Source organism: Nestor notabilis, unplaced genomic scaffold (genome assembly GCF_000696875.1).
Source record: "Nestor notabilis isolate BGI_N333 unplaced genomic scaffold, ASM69687v1 scaffold30939, whole genome shotgun sequence".
Taxonomy (NCBI): domain Eukaryota; kingdom Metazoa; phylum Chordata; class Aves; order Psittaciformes; family Psittacidae; genus Nestor; species Nestor notabilis.
The window spans coordinates 989-2,185 of record NW_009943702.1 but is presented as its reverse complement, the minus strand read 5'-3'; the positions used below and the strand labels follow the sequence as shown (position 1 = coordinate 2,185).

The window sequence follows — 1,197 nt, the reverse complement described above, 5'->3', positions numbered from 1 at the left end:
CCCCCCCCCCCCCCCCCAGCTGAATCTCTAAGCAAAGCCCTGTAACTTCCAGACCATCAGTAATTACTTATTTCAGTCTAAAAATTACATCGTCATGTCTGCAGAGTAGCTTGAAAATCATGATCTTGTTGTAAAAGCATTGGTCTAGTCTGCCCTTTTATTTTAAAAATGCATCTGTGTTAAAACTGAAACAGTTAATGAAATTCCGTTGACTTTTTTGATAAAATGTCTTGCAACAAAGAAAAAGTAATATTTACAGCAGGGAAAAGTGCAACACATGTCAAAAGCATAAAAGCGTGTTACTTTAGAGATTGTGCCTTTCCAACTTCATAATAATAATAAATATATCCTGCCTGTGATTGCTTTCTGATGTTCTGTAGTACGCTCTTTTTTTTCTTGCTATTGTTTGTTCAGAATTCAGACCAGCTTTTAAATATTGCTTTTGTTCTCTTTTGCAGAGGCACTCATTTCAGCAATTCAGGAAGATATTGAAGAGGCAAAAAGACAGCTAGATTTACCAGAACATCTTAAACTCAAAGAAGACAACTTCTTTCGTCTGCCAGAAGGCAAAGCAGTAAACCACTAAGCAAAACCATGTGGTTTTTTTTCTTGTCTTGGAGCTCTTTGCACTACTATGTATCATGTATGATTTGATATATGATGTATGTATGTGTCCTGGGTTTGGTTGGGATGGAGTTAATTTTCTTCACAGCAGCTCATACGGTGCTGTGTTTTAGGTTTGTGACCAAAACAATGATCATAACACATTAATGTTTAAGCTATTCCTGAAGAGTACTTGCACAGCATCAAGGCCTTCTCTGTTTCTTGTTCTGCTTCCCCGCTGAATAAATTGAGGCTGTGCAAGGGAGGGGACACAACCAGACAAATGACCTGAACTAACCAGAAGTATTCCATGGCATATAATGGTCATGCTGAGCAATAAAATGGAGAGAAGGGGGTTGGGTGTCTTTTGTTTGGGACCTAGCTGGGCACAGGTCTACTCAGGGGAGGTGGTGAGTGATTGCTTTTGCATCACTTGTATTGTCTTCTTTTTTTCATTCCGCCTCTTGTATTGTCTTCTTTTTTTCATTCCACCTCTTCTCCTTTGCTTATTAATTTTTATTATTTATATCTTTAACCCACAAATTTTACTGCTTTTGAAAGCAATCCCATCCCGTTCTGATCCTGCATTTTGTG

The 1,197-nt window shown here is 38.3% G+C and overlaps 1 protein-coding gene across 1 annotated transcript in view; it reads left to right on the top strand.

Moving 5' to 3' along the window:
• The window catches only part of LOC104411608 (riboflavin kinase-like), a gene marked incomplete at its 5' end in the record, with an annotated part of 2,970 nt that extends 2,384 nt beyond the window's left edge, over nt 1-586 (top strand). The window contains one exon of the mRNA XM_010022062.1: nt 459-586. Coding sequence (XP_010020364.1) covers nt 459-586 — 128 coding nt within the window. The remainder of the gene's footprint in view (nt 1-458) is intronic.
• Nucleotides 587-1,197: the final 611 nt, after the last annotated feature.